The sequence below is a fragment of the Phallusia mammillata genome, chromosome 4 (assembly GCF_965637545.1).
Source record: "Phallusia mammillata chromosome 4, kaPhaMamm4.hap1.1, whole genome shotgun sequence".
In the NCBI taxonomy this organism is placed as follows: domain Eukaryota; kingdom Metazoa; phylum Chordata; class Ascidiacea; order Phlebobranchia; family Ascidiidae; genus Phallusia; species Phallusia mammillata.
In genome coordinates, this window is record NC_137255.1 from 2342391 (window position 1) to 2359164 (window position 16774).

Below are 16774 nucleotides of genomic sequence, written 5' to 3' on the forward strand. Positions count from 1 at the left end.
TATCTTCTAACTCCAGAGGTAAGGTCACGTGGAATAATGGTGCTATCTGATTGGTTATCCAAAGTATAGATCAGGGGTCGGCAACCCCTGGGACGTCAGGGGTCGGCAACCCCTGAGGTGGTTTTTCATGGCACGCCAACCGATTTGCCTGTTTATATTGGAGTAACAATTTAACCTGTTACACTGCTTTTTCATAGTTTTTATCATGCCATTGTTATAAAATTCAGCCTTACATGTACAAAACACTCTGCTTTCTTTTTATTATTGTTATCTGCTGGCAAAAAAAAATATTATTTAGAAAAACGTTGGCACGCGAAGCAATTACCACAAGGAAATAACAAGTAAATTAGCACGCGTCGTCAAAAAGGTTGCCGAACCCTGGCATAGATTTATAATGTACAATATCATCATATTAAGGCGGGTTCAAAACGCGTCAACCTAAAAAATGTAACTTTTTTACTGCAATTTACTGCTATAGAACACATATATATTTACACACATTAAAAACAATATCTTATTCTTTTGCCATGTTAAATCACAAGAAATTTTATAGCCACAGAAAGAAGAAAGGAAAACAGTTTGTGTAGATGGAGTCAGCGCAGAAGTTTTGGAGATTTTGCTTGACATCATTTACACCGGCCGAATGACGTCACAAGTTGACGATCACGTGATTGAACTTCTCACTGTGGCTGAAAACATAAAATTGACAAGTAAATAAAAGCTGACAACAGAGCTTTGAGTTAAAAATAGAGCAGTTGTTTCCAACCCTTACAACAGTTCTTCCTTCAACAGTTCAAAACATTTTCATAACTCTCTGTATACCACAAAGTCGATGCTAAACCATACAAAGATCATTTAAAATTGGGGCTTTTTGCAACTTCACAGGTTATATTCTGAGAGTTTAAGTGTCTCTTTACAAACCAAAAATTAAATTCTACCCCAGTTGGAAACTACTGCAATAGAACAACTAAAGTGGCGAACTTTTTCTAAATCCATGCCGGATCTCAGGTCTAGTTTGTAATTAAAGTAATTGTCAAAATATAGTTAAAAAATATTGTTGTAAATCTGGGTGCAATGAAACAACTGTAAATCTAAATGATTTAACTTCCTTACACTCTGCAAAAACATATCACATCCTAAGGTATTGCAAGCATCCATAGTGAAGTATCCCTGCAATGAAGTCATTTATCATTAACTATACAAAAATGTAAATAGATAATCTGCTTTCTAGAAATTGTGAAGCAAATTACAACACGACTCAGTACATCGTTAAGCAGTAAAAACTGTCTTGAGATATGGAAATGTGCAAATAAATATGGACTAGATCAACTGAGTGCATCCAGTCTTGCCATCGTAGCACAAAACCTGCATGGAATTATTGCTGCAGGAGATTTTGTTAAACTGGAAGACGATGAAATAAAACAGATCTTGGTTTGTGAAAGAACTGATGTAAGTCAGTGGGTAAATTAATTTGATGCTGGGTGTAGAGCTTAATAGCTGCTATCAAGTTTAAAGAGCTCTTCTGGCAAATGTGATTTTATTCTGTGCACTGCATATTCTGATCGTGCACTGTACTAGTCACATTCAGTGTTATTTACCCTGATGAAGACAACCTTTATAGGACGTCGAAACGTCGGAATAAAATCACATTTGCCAGAAGAGCTCTTTAAACTTGATACTATGCCTGGCAGCAATAGCTTATATAATAGCTGCTATGTTGCTTGGGCAACTTTGTGGTCAGTATTTAACTATTCCCACTTTACATCATAAATCTTTGGAGCGTATATTTATGACAACCCTTTTTTAGCTCCCAATAGTACTATAAGTTCACTAAAAATGACCCATTGACTGCACAAATTTTGCAATAAAATGGATTCAATTGTTACAGTGGTGTTGAAAGCTTTGTTTTTTATTAAGTTACTTTCATGCAGGTGTATGAATAAACCTAAGCATATTCAGCAATATGCACAACTTCTTAAAAATACAATCTAACCTATCGTAACATGTTTTGTAGGATCTACCTGAAGAGCATCTCTGCAGTGCCTTGTTTTCATGGGTGAATCATGACTCCTCAAGAAGAAAAGACAGTTTCAGCCAGCTGTTCGAGGCCCTTAAGATAGAACTTCTTCCAAAATCATATCTGCAAGAAATTGCAAAAAAGGTTATGCCAATTTTACCAACAATAAAGCATCACAATTTTGGATATAAAGAGTTCAAACTTTAGAAGGAGTTTGACTTGTAATTTAATGGGTGTACCTCTGCTGCATTTTTTTTCTGATTCAAAAACACAAAACTGGCAGTGAGCTTGTACAGACTACAAGCAATGGGTAAAACAATGGATATAAAGTGTTAATCACTCTGTACAAGCTATTTTCGTGACATTTACGTCGCATTTGAGAATACTGCTTTTGCATTTATTGTTCTCAATTTAATTTTTTCCACAGGAGCTGGTCAGAACATCAACTTCATGTGTCAGTTCGATAATAGATGAGCTTGCAACAAGGATTCCTGATGGCAGAGGTATAACTGTGGTTGCCATACCATCCTTATTTCTAAGATTTGTCCTTATTTTGAAGGGCAATGTCTTGGTAAAATTTATTGTCCTTATTTCTAAGAAATGTCCTTGTTTTTGACCTGAGTCCTTATTTTGTTTTATTTTTAACAATTACAAGGAACAAACTCAGTGAAATGATAGACAAATCCCTGCTACGCAGTAAAAAGTAAACCAAGACCCCAGCAAGTATTTTCTACGAACACGGAGTAGCTGGAACAGATTGTTTCTGGCAAAAAATATGGCATGTGATATGTCATGGCTCATATAAATGCAAACATTTTTTTAAAACACATGAAAATTAAATTTTTCGGTTGTCCTTATTTTGGCTTTCATGTCGATGGCAACCCTGGGTTTAACACAGCAACTTGTCTTGCAATAACCAAGACATTTGCTTACTAATGATCAAGTACATGGGATTCTATGGTCAGCTTATACATGCAATGAATCAGATCTGGAGAATAGTCAAAATTGCCTGTACTAGTAGTATTTATTTTTTGCAGTAAATTATGAATTCCAATCAAACAACTGTTATTACTTGTGCAGAAATAATGACCTCCTACTTTATTGCATTTGATGATTTATTTACAAGAATTTTGAAGTTTGATATTGGACAAAAACTGTGGAAGGATTATTCAGTAAGTGATAAAAAACAAACAAAATGATGCTATACCATACCAACTACCTTTCACAAAGCTATTTGTGTAGCGACGCACGGAAGCAAGAAATGATGCATCTGTTGTGTTTCTTAACAACCGTATTTACGTCATTGGGGGATACAGCAAGGAAACAAACAACATAACTAACCAGGTTGAATGCTTGGACCTAGCTGATCCAATACAAGGGTGGAAATGGGTGACTCCACTTAGCGAAAAACGACAAGCTGCCAGCGCTGCCTGTGCAAATGGTAATGACAAATTACATTTTGTTGTTTTCAGCTGAACCAAAAAAGTGATTGTTAAGGTAGTTTTGTGTTCATTGTATTTGGTAACGCCACCAGACATAGACGACATTGCATAAGAAAGTTTTCAAATGCCATTTGTGAAAAAATTTTAAATCTATTTTATTGCAAACTTTAGCCGCACTTTAGAAAACATTAATGATTTTCATTTACTCTGATAAGTTGCACTAACGACTTGGCAGTATGAAGTTGCCATAGCAACCTGTTTAATCAGAAATTACATCTCTAAATGTTTTAGGTTGTATTTATGTCACTGGAGGGTTCAGTTCAAATCGTACCTTCCTTTCATCTGCCGAAAAGTATGACCCTGAGGAGGAGGAATGGAGCTTTATTCCGGAACCAAAAGTAAAAAGGGCTCATCACGCACTTGCAGCAACTGGAGGTAAATGTGTGATGTGGTGTCACCTTTTGGTTTCAAAGCAGTGGTTCTCAACCCGTAGCAACACTTCGGTGGGTCTTTGAAATGCTTAAGAGCCCTGCAAAAGCAATATTTTTTAATATCCCCCTTGTTTTGCAACACTTTTTTATCTGAGCAAGCAACTTAAATTTGGTAAAAACTCAAAGACTCAATGATAAAAGGGGTACATTTCTACAAATCGCTTTGACTTTTTAGCCTGTTATTCCCAAGAAACCAGAGTGCTATATTGTGGCTACACTAGCCTAAACCACCTCTTGATATCAGTTGCACTGATGAGACCTTAAGCTATTACCTTCAGGGCCAATATAGTTAGTCCTGTAGCTTTGTAATGAAACTTTGTAGTTTTGCCTGCAAAACATTTTGGAGTAATGGCCCTTATACCAAAATGGTCAAAATAATTAAACGCGAAAAAACAGTGACATTTTTGTGTAGGATTTTTGTTTGCAATTGCTGGGACAAATGACAGTGGCCATTTGCAGTCAGTTGAATGTTTCAACACGAAAACACGCCGCTGGAAATCAGTTGCTCCTATTATTCATGGAAGAGGGGTAATGCATGCCACTGAATTGAACAATGAAGTTTATACAATTGGTAAGCCCATTTTGTATCAAAAAAGTATTGGAGTTGTAATCGCACCTGTTTTAACCAAAGTCAACTTTCATTATTAGGGAAAATACAATAGGAAAAAGAGTTTGAAGTTGTTGATTTATTTGTCTGATTAAAGTTCAGGAGTTTTATCGCCTGCCAGCCTTTGTAAACAATACTTTAGAATTGCTAAAAATGAAGTCTTTTTTGACATTATTGCAAACTTGTAAGTAAGTTTCAGTTGTAACAGTTGTAAGTTTTATCATTAAGGCCAAAAGCAAACATACCGAGAAACATACATTCAGAATAATTACTTTTAGTTGATCAGTGCACCTTTTTTCTGTTGAATAATGAAAAAAACCAATGATCTATTTTTAGAGTCCCTAAAACAGGATTGTGCATTTGAGCGGTACAACCCATGTACCAATGTGTGGACCAAGTTGGCTACTCCACAGAAATCCACAATGCTCCGGGTTCTGTGTTCAACTAATAATATGATTTATGCAGTTGGAAGGTAATATATTTAGAAAACAAACCACAGCATACCTCAGTTAAACTGGATGCAGCTTATCCGGATATTCGCCCAATTTGGATAAAACTATAGGGGTACAAATGATTTTTAATATGGTAAATATATTATAATATAAGGCTTGAACTAATCGACATTAGTTAATCCCAATCTTTGCAAATTTCGGACATATGTTTTGGTCTAAACAGGTCCGGATTAACCGAGGATTACTGTATGACTTTTTCTCATCATAATAGTTTATACAGTACAGTAAGTACAGAACAACAGATGTTAAACTTGAAGGTGAGCTAGAAGTATTGAGACTGTGAACATTAGGGAAACTCCTAAACCTCAATGCTATCTGGTTACCTACCATTTTTTGCAGTGAGTTGGGAAAAACTGCCGCCACCTCAGTTGAAGAATACGATCCAACACACGACCGGTGGACTTTGTTGACAAAAAGTCCGAATGGATTTATTTGTGCAGCAGCAATCGGGGTTGGATGAACTGTTGTTGAAAACTTTGCTTTTTAATTCCTAAAAACAAAATTCAAAAGGTTTTACCTGGTCCAGCACACATGTTCCATATGCAATATTTGAAAACAATGTGTGCAGCAAAACAATTTACACAGTGCACCTTCCATTATTTTCTGATCGACTTTATGTCAAAAGGATGTGGAAATACATAAACTTTACTGATCTTGTTTATTACTAACACTAACAGTAGTCTCGTTGCATTTAAGTTGCAAATTGATGTGTTTTAATAACATTTTTATGCTTTATTCTGCAAAGTGCTGCAAAAATTAAGTTTGTCCGTACATTGCAAGCTTAAAAAGTTTGGGAACCATTGCAACAGATGGATATAAATTTCCAGCAAACCAGCAATTCCTATGCTTGAAACGTTTTACATTGAATTTATTATTTTGTATTTTACATAATTTTACAAAGTAAGTAATATCTCTAAAAATAAACTTATGTATACAACAACCTAAAACGTAATTTAGTTGATTATATAGGTTACTACTATCGAAAATTCCAGCAACTTGAAGATGCAGTTTACTACCGGGAAAGCCCCTAGTGTACCCTGTAGTGCCTTTCAATGTTTAATTTTGTTTCAATCAAACATTGAAAGGCACTGCAAAGTACACTTCTATTTTATGTTTGAATTGAAGAGGTTTAACTTTTTTTAAATCTTTTTTTGGTATTTTTGAAGTGCACGCATTAAAATTTCAAATAAAAACTAATGCAAATGAAATAGGCTATACTACAAATAATATTTTTGGTAAAAAAAAAAACTAATGATTCTTTTCCCTCCCTAAATTTCTTTCTTTTTACAAACACGAATAAACCATGCCTTCACAAGTTATTATTAGTTTTCAATACAATAAATTTCAAGTTCTTGCTCCGAGGGCTATTGCGCAATAGTTACGGCCATGACGTCTACGTTAATTAAAATGCAATTTAGGGCGTAACGTCGATCGCCTGGCGACGGACTTAAACAAACGTCAGATTATTTGCTCAACGGTTAACGTGTGTTTGACAAGACCTGCGCTGCTCAGTAGAATAAAAATCCTGTTTATTACCTTCACCACAAGCTTAACAATGTGGTTACAATTCACAAAAATCGGTGGTTATAATTCAACGTGGTTATGATTCACAAAATCGTGAAAATTGTTGTATTCGGGCAGGGATTGGTTTTGGGGTAGAAATTTAGTGAAAGGAATGTTTTCTTCAAGTTGGAATCAAAGATTGAAGGATTAGTTTTACGATGTAGCAAGAATGCCAAACAAGGCGTTCCACTATTAGTTACCAGACAATGGCCTCGGTAACACAGAGGTAGTTCATTAGGTTAGAGATAAGTGGCAAAAATAACGTTTCCAATTGAGAAAAAAAACGTTTCCTTTTCTGTTAGTATTTTTCTTGTACTACTTTTTTGCGTTTAGATTGTGGAAATAAATCCAGGCGTTAAACATAACTGGAATAAACAATCACCAATATGGGCAAATCGGGAATCGAGTACATTAGAAGCAAAGAAGGAATTGTACGTATCATTATTATTGTGCTGGGTTGCCTAGCATTCGCACTATATGTAGCTGGTGGCAATGGTGGCCCTTTTCGAGACGTTGGTGGATGGATTTTGGCAGCATACGTTATCTCATGGTGCTTTTCACTGATTTCGTTCTTCTTTATTGTCACTACTCTGGCATCGCAGATGAAATGTGGCGTAGAATATGAAGTAAGATGCTTAAATTGTCGGTTTGAGGCTACGGAAATAACTAACAGTCGTTGTTGCTTAGTGACCTAGTGTTCTAATTTTGTAGACTTTCTAGCACACTAATATAATTAAGTTTATGTAACAAGCACTGCGTGTAAGAGGGCCCGAATCCTTGTAAGGCCAAAATCATGCCAGCTTCATTCAAAGTCAGGCCCAAATAGGAAGGAAAGGCTATTTGGCATTTATGAAGGCGATTCTCTACCCAAGTTCAGAACTACAATTGCCCCTGGACAATCATTCGCGGGCCTATCATAAATGGAAACAAATAAAAACGGCATAAAAGTATAAAAAAATATTTAAAGTTGTCAAAGCACAAAACCTTTTGAGGACATAAGTGAGAAACACATAGCAAAACAGCTTTAACACATTCATTAAATTTAAAAACCGATACCGACTACGGCGTGTTGAAATATTTCATCAACTGATAGACTGTTAGTGATAATTACCCACTTTTTTACAGGCCGTGGATGTTTGCCTCACCGTTTTCTCGTTTCTCCACTGCACAATGGCTAGCATTATTCTTGCAATGTACACTGGACCATATGCCGACGAGTGGATAGCAGCTTGTGTGTTCGGGTTTCTTCTTTCAATTGCTTACGCCGTGGAAGGTTACCTCAACCAGGGAGACGCCCCCGAAAGCCTGAGTAAGTTTTTGTTTTCTTGGTCCGCCACAACCCCTACGGTTGTTGGTTCTAATCCCGCCTGAACCAACAGAACTTAAATGAAGTTTCTGCAACTCTGTAAGTTGGAAAGCTCACATGAGTAAAAAAAACAAAAAAAAAAACAATGTCCTAAACGACTAGCAATAAGACAGTGGCTCGACTCAACAGTAAACATAAATTTTTGCGCGTGACATCAGTCTATCGTGACGTCACAAACATAAATATGCACCTGTGCATTTCACTTCTAGTGGTGCAAAAAGCCACTTTCATGATACACTTTGATTTCAGCTATCAAGTACACAGCAAAACTGCGAGTCATTAGTGAATGATCTAAAAAACTTGCTTTTTGTTTAGAATATATGTGGACTAAGAATGGAATTCTGAAAGTAGTAATTTGCATAGTTGGCTGCACGACCTTTGCCCTACTCGACTACGCTGGCTATAGCTGTCCCTTAAATGATGTAGACTCTGGACGTACATGGGCTTTTGCCGCATACATCATCAGTTGGACTGTAACTCTCATATTTCTGATCATCCACGTAACACCTCTGGCCGATATGATCTCTATCCTGCCTACAATTGAATTTGCGTGGTCAGCTTTTTCATTTCTGCATTATCTTGTCGCTTCCATTGTTCTGTCCTGTTATATTGATTGTGGTAGCCCGGGTTGGCTTAGACTTCAAGATGCACGCATAGCGGCGGCTGTATTCGGATTTATAACTGCGATACTGTATCTTGTGGAAGCTATACTGCTCAAAGGTGGCGCCAAGGGTATTTCCCCTAAACCGCATGACGTCAAAGCGTAAACGCAACGACGTAAATTTAAAACAAAATCAATTTTTGTTTGTTTCATTAAAACTGTGATACAGTAAGCTTCATCTGCTGCAAATTTTAAACATTTTTTACTTTCATTTTATTTACAGCACAAAATACTTTTCAGTGATCATTACTTTTTGTTAGTAGATGTTTTGATTTTTCATGTGCACATTTGTGTTTTTGTCAGAAGATATATTTTTATTTTTGATATTCAAGTTTTACTTCTTGCCTTGAGGCTTCTAATTTATTTCTGAAACCTAATTACGGAATTGTTTGCAATGAATATGTCGCATAGCACTGTTAGCTGTTGTAGACAATGGTACGCGAAATTTAGTCAGTAACAAATTGCATTTTATAGTAAATATAGCCGAGGCTATGAGAGATAAAAGGGTGTGTAAAACTTTCTGCTCCTAATTGTCCCTTTAGAACGCCATTTGCGCAATTATTTTACCATATATGCACCGTCTGGACTAACTGATTTTAGCAATAATGTTGTTTTAATATGACATTCCATTCGTTGTAAGCACCGACTCATAAAACATATCTGGCGAAAACTTGTCTGATTTAAAATGCAACTGAATCGCCAGGTAACGCAGCTAAACAAACATCAGGATATTTGACTACAAGAGCAAACAGCTAAAAATACAAACTCGTAAAGACTTTTGTAATTGTGCTAGGATTTGTTTTAGAGCCACCAAATTAGGTCTAAAGAGCGACTTTGCAAAGTTGGAGCCCTAAATTCATGGAGAAGCAATGATTAGTTTTACAAGTTATAAACAATGACCAACAAGACACTACCGTGGCAGATATCTTGATAACACAGTAGAAATATGTAAAGTTTAGAACTGCTCGAGGAGAGTAACGTTTTCTAACAGGAAATAAATGGAATTTACCAAAAGGGTCCTTCTACTGGTGGTGTCTTAGGTCTTTTTCCCACCATTTTTGGGTGAATGTTCATCTATACTGGTCAATCTGGCGATCCCATACTATAAAGCTGACATGTGCAGCATACGAGACAGGCAACGGTGCTTGTGATTGGACTTTCGACGGGTTTGCCAATGAGGCTATAGCTCAGTTGGTAGAGCGCGAGTCCCGGAAAGACTCCTGCCGTGGGTTCGAATCCCACCACAGGCTAGATTTTTTAGCTTACGCCTTGCCATATGGTGGTGAATGCTTTGTGACCGGCTGATTCGGTGTGGCGCCTTCAAAACCTTAGGTAACTATATTTATGTAAGTGGCCTAAAATTAGAGCCCGATCCCGAAAGTACAAGCCACCCCGAATCGTTTTTGAGCCGATTTAGGCCCAAAGTAAGATTGACAAGCCTATGCACGAAACCTTCAAAGAGTACGGCTGTACAAAAAATAATAAAATACTTAAGTCCTGCAACCAGCTATTTTTCATCTTTATAAAAATTACGGACACAGAATGTGAAGTCAGGCCAGACTATTTGTTTTAACGTATTTGTTTTAAACGTTTGTGCGTATTTGTTTTAAACGTTATGAATAGACAATAGCTGGGTAGATGTTGAACTCGCTGCAGCTACACAGTTATTGTAATGCGTTATGAGGCGGATTTAACATTACTAAGTGACTTTGGCCAGTTAGAAAATCTAGACAAGATGCAAAATTGGTAAAATTAAGACAGCCCGCAACCTAAACTGAAACACAACAATTTGATACTAGTAAAAAATTTGAATACACACGTACGTTCTTTTTTGTAGGTAGCATTAGTTAGTTTTAAGATAAGTTACCTTTTCCGATTAAGCAAATTTCTGACTCTTTTCCCGCAAACACCACATCAAGTTTTGCATTCTAACGTAGTCCGAGCCTTTATGCATCTGTAACACAGAAAAGCGGTTATTGGAAGAATCAAAATTATTTTTCACATAACAAACCAAAGTTTTTAATTTCAAAACAGGGTTTAACTTGTCTCAAATCAAAAAAAATAATGGATGTTATAAAAGGCATAATTTTTTATCATTGCTAAACCACTTTATTTAGAGTACCGACGCAAATTTGAAGTAAACATTTTTTTGTATGATTTAGGACAACTAAGAACGTTCCAAACAAGACAAGTACAATGATTTTAGGCGATGTTTTCCATAGCTACTATACGACTACCATGCACATATCTTTATTAATTATTTTTGGCAAGTGAATTAAATATATATTACTAAGATTTCGATTTGCAATCGCCACAAATTACGTTGCATTGTTTGTGACGTCACATAGCAACTTAAGTAAGGGCTACAAGCAGTGTCGTCTCTCACAGCTTATAGACTGTTGTGTCAATTTCTAAAATCCTTGTGCACATGAGTTGAGTTCATTTCGCCGGATGAAGCACATCGCAGCACCACTATTACGCTAAAATATTCACCAAGCCAGAACTAGCTGCGCAACGTTGAGACGTTATAAAGCGCAACAAAATTCAGGGCACAACTTCTGCATAATTGGTAAATATACAAAAAAGATAATATTTCAGAAATTTCGCGCATCGTTGAAAAGAGATTTCCGTCACACACCGTTGATAGTAATTAATTGTTTTCAAATGACCCGCTTGCTATGGCAATGCTTGCATTTGACGGCTGATTTTATAACGTTTTTTATTATTTTGAAAACACTGCTTTACGACCAAAAGGAAACAACACTTGATTTGGTGGAGTTAAACTTCCCAACTTAATAATTAACAAATATGTGTTTGTCAAGTAATAAATATATAAGATCGCGTGTTAACAAGGAACTAAGGAGTTTGGAAAGCAAAGTTGGCAAAAGTTTGGATGACAGATTTTTGAACCGAAAGCTGTTAAAAGTTGCAAAACATAATCGGCAAATTTAGTGCATTTCAATTTTTGACGCCCATCAGTGAGTCCCTAAAGCATAAACTGGATTGATTAAAAGAACCCTCAGTTATGGAAAGAGGTAGGCTGTTTGTTGTCAATTATAATGTATGTTTTTTTAGGGGCGCTTTGCAGACGGCGTTGTAATAAATAAAGCTATAACGATTAACAAATGCCAAACGAATAAGTCAGCGACTTTCAACCTTTTGGTCGCGATTAACAAGAATATCCCAGTTGAATTTGATTGGGTTATCGATTGCATTAGTTTACATAGCATTTCGATAACAATGCAATATCTAAGGTTTAAAAAACGTGCGAAATAAATCGCAACAGCTGTGCTAATAACTTACGATTAATTTTAGGCCAGTATTTTCAAAGTATTTTTAAAGTATTTTCGAATAGTTTGTTTTTCCGTGTTAATGTGAAGATTTGGGGGTCCATTTTTTCACATAAAAATAGGTAAAATTGCGCTTTTGACGACACTTTTCCAAATGCAGAAAGCAAAAACGCGCTATAGATTAAATTATATCAAACATTAAAGGTTGTAATCATAGCGAGATATTAGCTATAACTGTTTAGTTAAGCAAAATATGACCTAACAGTACTGTTGAGTCAAGTTTATTTCACTTGGTGAAAGAACACATAGCAACATAATTGCACCAAAACATTGACCAAGCCGGAAAGTGCCTGTAATTTTTTCAATTTGCCCTTAATTCTCTCACTTTTGCAAGTAACATTATTTGCTTCTTTAGATTTCAAGTGCACTGTGGATATCAGTTTAATTTTTAACTATCTTTTGCAATTAATTTTAGGGAAAAACAGATGATTTAAACACAAATACTGAAAAAGTACAGAATGCAGTACAGTATGTGGTTAAATAGTATTTATATTTTTCATAGAGTTTCCACTTCCAGGGGCAAGGATCGATGCACAAAAAAGAAAGGAGTCATGGGGCCCAAATAATAAAACACAAGAAAAAGGTATTTGTTAATTATAATGTACTATATATATATACACAGTGCTTTGAATTTTTGCTGATATTTGTTTAACTGAAAGCATGTCAAAAACTTTTTCAATAAAACATTCTTTACAGAAATAAATCCAACAAAGCATTTCAGCAATACAATTCATTTTCTGACTGTTGTGTTTGGTTGTGTTGCATTTTCACTTATTGCATCAAGTGGTTATAGTGGAGCTGTTACATGGGTGATGGCGGCTTACATTGTTACATGGTCATTATCAGTGATTACAGGCCTTTTGAAGGTCAAGAAAAGCCTAAGTGAGGTAAGTTATAGATTGCACAAAGTATTTTATGCATTCCACTAATAAAATCAAACAAACCCTAATGTTTTTTAATTTGACCAACATCATTAGGTTTTACCAATCAAACAGAACTTTTGCTCCAAATTTTTTTTCTTACCTTTTTTCAATATTTATGCACCTTTTTTAAGTCAGATTTCTTTCATTTCAGCAAGTGGAGTTATGTATCCTAGTCTTCTCATTTTCAATATGTTTTCCAGCCAGTGTTGTGCTTACCTTTCATACTCCTGCACATTTAGACAAGCGAATTACTGCTTTCGTGACTGGATTTTTTTTGTCATTGATGTATGTTGTACAAGTCTATCAAATAAGACACATCATTCGAAACATCCCAAAAGGTTTGTCTCAATTAATAAGTAAAACACATAGCAACCCAATCAGATTTAAAACAAGTGGCATACCAGAAAAAATGCAATCATTTCAAACCCAAACCTTTTTTAGGATTCTTTCATTTCTTGACTATTGTGTTTGGTTGTACGGCATTCTCACTAATTGCGTCAAGCGGATATGATGGCCCTGTTTCATGGGTGATGGCATCTTATATCATTTCATGGTCATTATCAGTGATTACAGGATTGTATAAACTTGCAAATAACTTAAATGAGGTAAGGCTTCATGAAAAATATATTAACATTTTAAGGCAGTGCTCTTCAACCTTTTTTGGTTTGGTGAACCCTAAAAGTTGTTGTGACTAACTCATGCAACCTTGTTGGTCTCGACATACATTAACAGGCAGTCGCATTTTTGATCAAAAACTTTTGACTTAAATTAACGCCAGTCCGCACTCAGCGCAAAACTACTTTTGACGTAGATATATGTCAACATGTGAGACACCAACATTTAAAAAAATACAGAGGTTGATTCATACATCAGTTGAAACCTACATCTTTTTTCTAATATCCTGAAACTCAAATATTAATGGTTCATTAAAAGTTTGTGATGCACCCTTGTATACCTTTTCGTACTGGTGCATATTTTGGTGCATCCTAGGGTGCACCGTGCACACCGGTTGAAGAGCACTGTTTTAAGGTGTTGTGTTTTATATTTGACTAAACTTTGAGGTAAAATACTATTTAAACACCACATAACCTGTTTTTTATATCTTAGCAAGTTCAGTTTACTATCATTGTATTATCATGCTTCAATTGTACCCTAGCCAGCATTCTGCTTAGCATTTATACACCTTTGACAATGGACAGGCGAATTGCAGCTTGTGTATTTGGATTCCTCTTGTCATTGACATATGCCATTCAAGGATATCAACTGAAAAACAGAACATGTATACAAGAAATAAATACAGGTTTACAATGTAGCAAATATAAATGTTGACAAAAAAAACAGAAATATAACAATTTTGCATTTTGTTGGTTAAACTACTAAAAAAATTATAAAGGCAATCTAAAAAGATATTTTCAAAACAGAGGCATTTAATTCTACTTTGAATGGATGTATTCATTTCATGACAATCGTTTTGGGTTGTACTGCATTCTCACTAATTGCATCAAGTGGTTATAGTGGAGCTGTTACATGGGTGATGGCAGCTTACATTATTTCATGGTCATTATCAGTGCTTACAGCTGGTCTGAATAAGGTGAGGATTTGAACAACAATTTGATAAAGTATACATTTCCTATTTGGCAAAAAACAGCAAGTTAGGAAGCAGGATTTTCAACACTTTGCTCTGCTTCCAAGACATTTACCAAATACTAAGCAAGGGCAGGGGTGGGAAACTTTTTGTTCATAGGTCAACAACAATTGGACGTTAAAAATATGTCAAGATTTAGCTACATTAAAGGGTTGGGTTGGCCTGTACTGGGTTTAACTTAAAGAAAGTTGATTGCACTGCTTACCAACAGTCGTTTAAAAGCAAGGTAAGTTGTTGGTGTTATGACTACCTAATTGGTTGATAACAACGAACACCCGTTTAAATAGTAATGAGTACTTGTGTTTACCTTTTTCCAATTTATCAAAAGGAGTTCTCCATCGTTGTCTTCTCATTCTTCAATTGTATCCTGGCCAGCATCTTGCTTACGTTTTATACACCTATGAGTATGACGCTGGACAGACGAATGGCAGCTTGTCTGATTGGATTCCGTTTGTCATGGACATATGGCATTCGAGGCTACCAGTTAAAAGAAAACGCTCCTAAAAGCTTAAGTACGTTGTTCTGTACAAACCCTAAACAAGGGGCTTAAAAAAGTCCAAGTTGTAGGTTACATGCTGTGTTCTTTTCTTAATGAGTCTATCAAGAATAAAAGCTATGTCAATTGACTGCGAATAACCAGTTTTGGTTTTACGTGTTGTTTTGCCCTAAAATGTCTAATTTTTAGACAAAAACTGTCCGAACATGCCTTGTACGTTTGCTAAACTTTAAGTATCTTTGACGTAAACCTAAAAAAAGCAAGGTAGAGCTACTAATGTAAGAACTCGCAGTAGCCAGGTTTGGGAATTTCCGATAGGTATAGCGCAACGGAGCATAAGCGTTTACCGTGGCGAATTTGCTGACTCAACAATTATTGCCATGGCAAACGCCTATGCTCCGTTGCGCCACCTATCAGAAATTTCCAAACGTGGCTACTGTGAGTTCTTACGTTAGTAGCTCTACCTAAAAACAACAACCATGTTTTATTTTGATTTTTCAGAGTATCTGTTGACCAAACAGGGAGTACTGAAGTCGGTGATCTGTATTTTCGGATACACGGCGTTGTTGCTTCTAGTTACTGCCCGACAATGGTGTCCTTATGGGAGTGAGGGTCTTTGGATTTGGACAATAACCGCCTATAGCATGAATTGGGCTGTTTCTGTCCTTATCTTTGTGTTGTACATATCAGGATGGGTTATGAAGTTCGATTCGAGGCATGTCGATAATTCCGACAATTCAGCTTTTGTCCAAATCGAAATATGGTGTTCATTTTTCTCGTATGTCCATTCTTTTGCTGCGGGCAATGGTGTTATTTTTATTAATTGCTATTCTGCGCTGGTAGACAGCGCGATGGGATTTGGGATTGCTTTGGCCGTTCTGTATTTGCTGGAGCTAAAGATTTTGGGGGCAAAAAGACGTTTGAGGGTTGCTTTAAAGTTGTTTCGTGCATTCAGTAGCTGTTTTTAATATTTTTACTTTTATATTAAAGTATTACTTTCTGTCTTTGGACACCTAATATATTACAACCCAATTTTGCCACCAGGGCGCTTTTTTGCAATACTAAAGAAGAATATATCCAAACACCTTTTTGCAAAATTACAAAATGTAAATTAACAGCTATGTCGTAATAAAAACGCTGACCCCGACCATAAAAATGCCCAACTTCAGTCCTTTAAATTGTTCTTTACAACCAAATTGTTAAGGATAACAAATGTTTCCACAAATAATTTTCAGCCCCTTCCAAATTTCACGACAGCCGCTACAGCTTTCTGTATACCTTTTTTTTTGATGGTATATTCTTGGTAGCATTGTATTTTATACACGCAAATGTATTTTTGTTGCTAATACTGGTTTGTCCAAGTTTAAAAAACAGTCGGCAATGTTAATGCGAAGTGAATTGAGTCCTATTTAAAGACGCTTAATACAAAAAAAGAAAGTTTTAGTAAATTACAACAACCAGCCACTTTAGTGACGTCACAAACCCACTTGTGATCTCACAAAGGATTAAGAGCCATTATGGGTTGTTCTATAATCGATTTGAACGACTCGTCAGCAATTGAGTTTTGGAAAGCAGCTGTACTCTGTAGTTTTATTCAGTATTTAGAAGTTGTGTTAATTAAATTACAGACTCGAAGGGCTTCTACTTAAAAAAAGAAATCCCTCTTATGAAGCTTGCTTTGGACACAACTGTTTACTATCT

The 16774-nt window shown here is 35.9% G+C and overlaps 4 protein-coding genes and 1 long non-coding RNA gene across 6 annotated transcripts; 4 read left to right on the plus strand and 1 right to left on the minus strand.

The window, feature by feature from the left end:
• Nucleotides 1-565: 565 nt before the first annotated feature.
• On the plus strand, nt 566-3103 carry LOC145222435 (kelch-like protein 2). Its single transcript, XM_080088554.1, has 5 exons — nt 566-710; nt 1232-1449; nt 2015-2161; nt 2445-2588; nt 3098-3103. The coding sequence occupies exons 1-5, from the start codon at nt 644-646 to the stop codon at nt 3101-3103; spliced, it is 582 nt and encodes a 193-aa protein (XP_079944680.1). The 5' UTR covers nt 566-643.
• Nucleotides 3102-5040, plus strand: LOC145224839 (kelch-like protein 26). The gene is made up of 5 exons (XM_080091426.1): nt 3102-3189; nt 3260-3458; nt 3751-3894; nt 4363-4521; nt 4894-5040. The coding sequence occupies exons 1-5, from the start codon at nt 3103-3105 to the stop codon at nt 5031-5033; spliced, it is 729 nt and encodes a 242-aa protein (XP_079947552.1). The 5' UTR covers nt 3102; the 3' UTR covers nt 5034-5040.
• Nucleotides 5041-6891: 1851 nt separating this feature from the next.
• On the plus strand, nt 6892-8810 carry LOC145224838 (myeloid-associated differentiation marker homolog). Its single transcript, XM_080091425.1, has 3 exons — nt 6892-7258; nt 7758-7941; nt 8314-8810. The coding sequence occupies exons 1-3, from the start codon at nt 7019-7021 to the stop codon at nt 8763-8765; spliced, it is 876 nt and encodes a 291-aa protein (XP_079947551.1). The 5' UTR covers nt 6892-7018; the 3' UTR covers nt 8766-8810.
• A 1705-nt stretch (nt 8811-10515) lies between these two features.
• On the minus strand, nt 10516-14948 carry LOC145225306 (uncharacterized). Its single transcript, XR_013859849.1, has 4 exons — nt 14885-14948; nt 13365-14195; nt 13054-13232; nt 10516-10613 (listed from the first exon to the last, which is right to left on the minus strand). It is a non-coding gene; the product is annotated as an uncharacterized LOC145225306 (long non-coding RNA).
• On the plus strand, nt 14124-16288 carry LOC145225305 (uncharacterized). 2 transcript variants are annotated; one of them, XM_080091996.1, is made up of 4 exons: nt 14124-14232; nt 14354-14523; nt 14900-15089; nt 15575-16288. In XM_080091996.1, the coding sequence occupies exons 1-4, from the start codon at nt 14124-14126 to the stop codon at nt 16039-16041; spliced, it is 936 nt and encodes a 311-aa protein (XP_079948122.1). In that variant the 3' UTR covers nt 16042-16288. The 2 variants fall into 2 exon arrangements, with proteins under 2 accessions (XP_079948122.1, XP_079948123.1); XM_080091997.1 differs by having other exon boundaries at nt 14906-15089.
• The last annotated feature ends 486 nt before the right edge of the window (nt 16289-16774 follow it).